We start from the raw sequence: 995 nt of genomic DNA on the forward strand, positions 1-995 counted from the left end.
AGCAAGCAGCAGCAGCAGGGAGGCAGCAACAAGGAAACCCTGAACCCCAAACCCTAAACCCTAAACCCTACCGCCTACCTCCTAAACCCTAAACCCTAAACCCTAGAGGACCCGTTTGAGGAATTTGCGAGGTGCGTCTCTGAAGGCGGTCCGTCCAAACTCCCAAACCCTCTCCCCAAACCCTAAACCCCAAACCCTAAACCCTACCCCCTACCCCCCAAACCCTAAACCCTAAACCCTAAACCCTAAACCCTAAACCCTAGCGGACCTGTTTGAGGAGCTTGCGAGCTGCGTCTCTGAAGGCGAGTCCGGAGCGGAGTTCCGCAGAAACTCCCGTTGCAGTGAGAGCAGCAAAAATGCGTTTTGCTGCTGCTCTGTGTCCTGCTGCTTGAATTGCTGCTTCTGCTGCTGCTATCATTTCCCGCAGCACAACTTTGGCCCGGTCAGCAGCAGCAGCAGAAGACACGTTGCTTTCCCGCAGCACTTTGTGAAACAAACAAAACATCTCCGGAACGCGCTCCTTCATCGCCTGCACAAACCCTAAACCCTAAACCCTAAACCCTAAACCCTAAACCCTGAACCCTCGACACCGCCCGATTCCCAGCTCCCGCCCACCGCAGACCAAACCCCAAACCCCAAACCCTGAACCCTAAACCCTAAACCCTAAACCCTAGCCTCTGCCTTCCCACGCTCACACCCACCCCCAAACCCGAAACCCTAGCCCCCCCTTCCCCCCGCACCCCCCAAAACCCCAAGCCCCAAACCCCAAACCCCAAACCCCAACCCCTAAACCCTAAACCCTAAACCCTAAACCCTAACGCGCACTTTTCCGGAGAGGACGAGGAAGCCGATGCTGTCGAGAGGGTCTGGAACAGTGTTGGGGGTTTTGCTGACAGATCTGAAGTCGAGAGAAACCCTAAACCCTCCTGTTGCTTCTCCGATTTGGTGCTGCAGCTGCTGAGGGTTTAGCTGCCCCGCGCCGGTCTCCAGCAGCA

General features: G+C 56.3%; 1 protein-coding gene across 1 annotated transcript in view; it reads right to left on the reverse strand.

Moving 5' to 3' along the window:
* The window catches only part of ETH_00033920 (uncharacterized protein), a gene marked incomplete at both ends in the record, with an annotated part of 763 nt that extends 234 nt beyond the window's left edge, over window positions 1-529 (reverse strand). The window contains one exon of the mRNA XM_013375009.1: window positions 269-529. Coding sequence (XP_013230463.1) covers window positions 269-529 — 261 coding nt within the window. The remainder of the gene's footprint in view (window positions 1-268) is intronic.
* Between the last annotated feature and the right edge of the window lie 466 nt (window positions 530-995).

The sequence above is a fragment of the Eimeria tenella genome, genomic scaffold, assembly GCF_000499545.2.
Source record: "Eimeria tenella Houghton genomic scaffold, Eth_scaff2468, whole genome shotgun sequence".
Taxonomy (NCBI): domain Eukaryota; phylum Apicomplexa; class Conoidasida; order Eucoccidiorida; family Eimeriidae; genus Eimeria; species Eimeria tenella.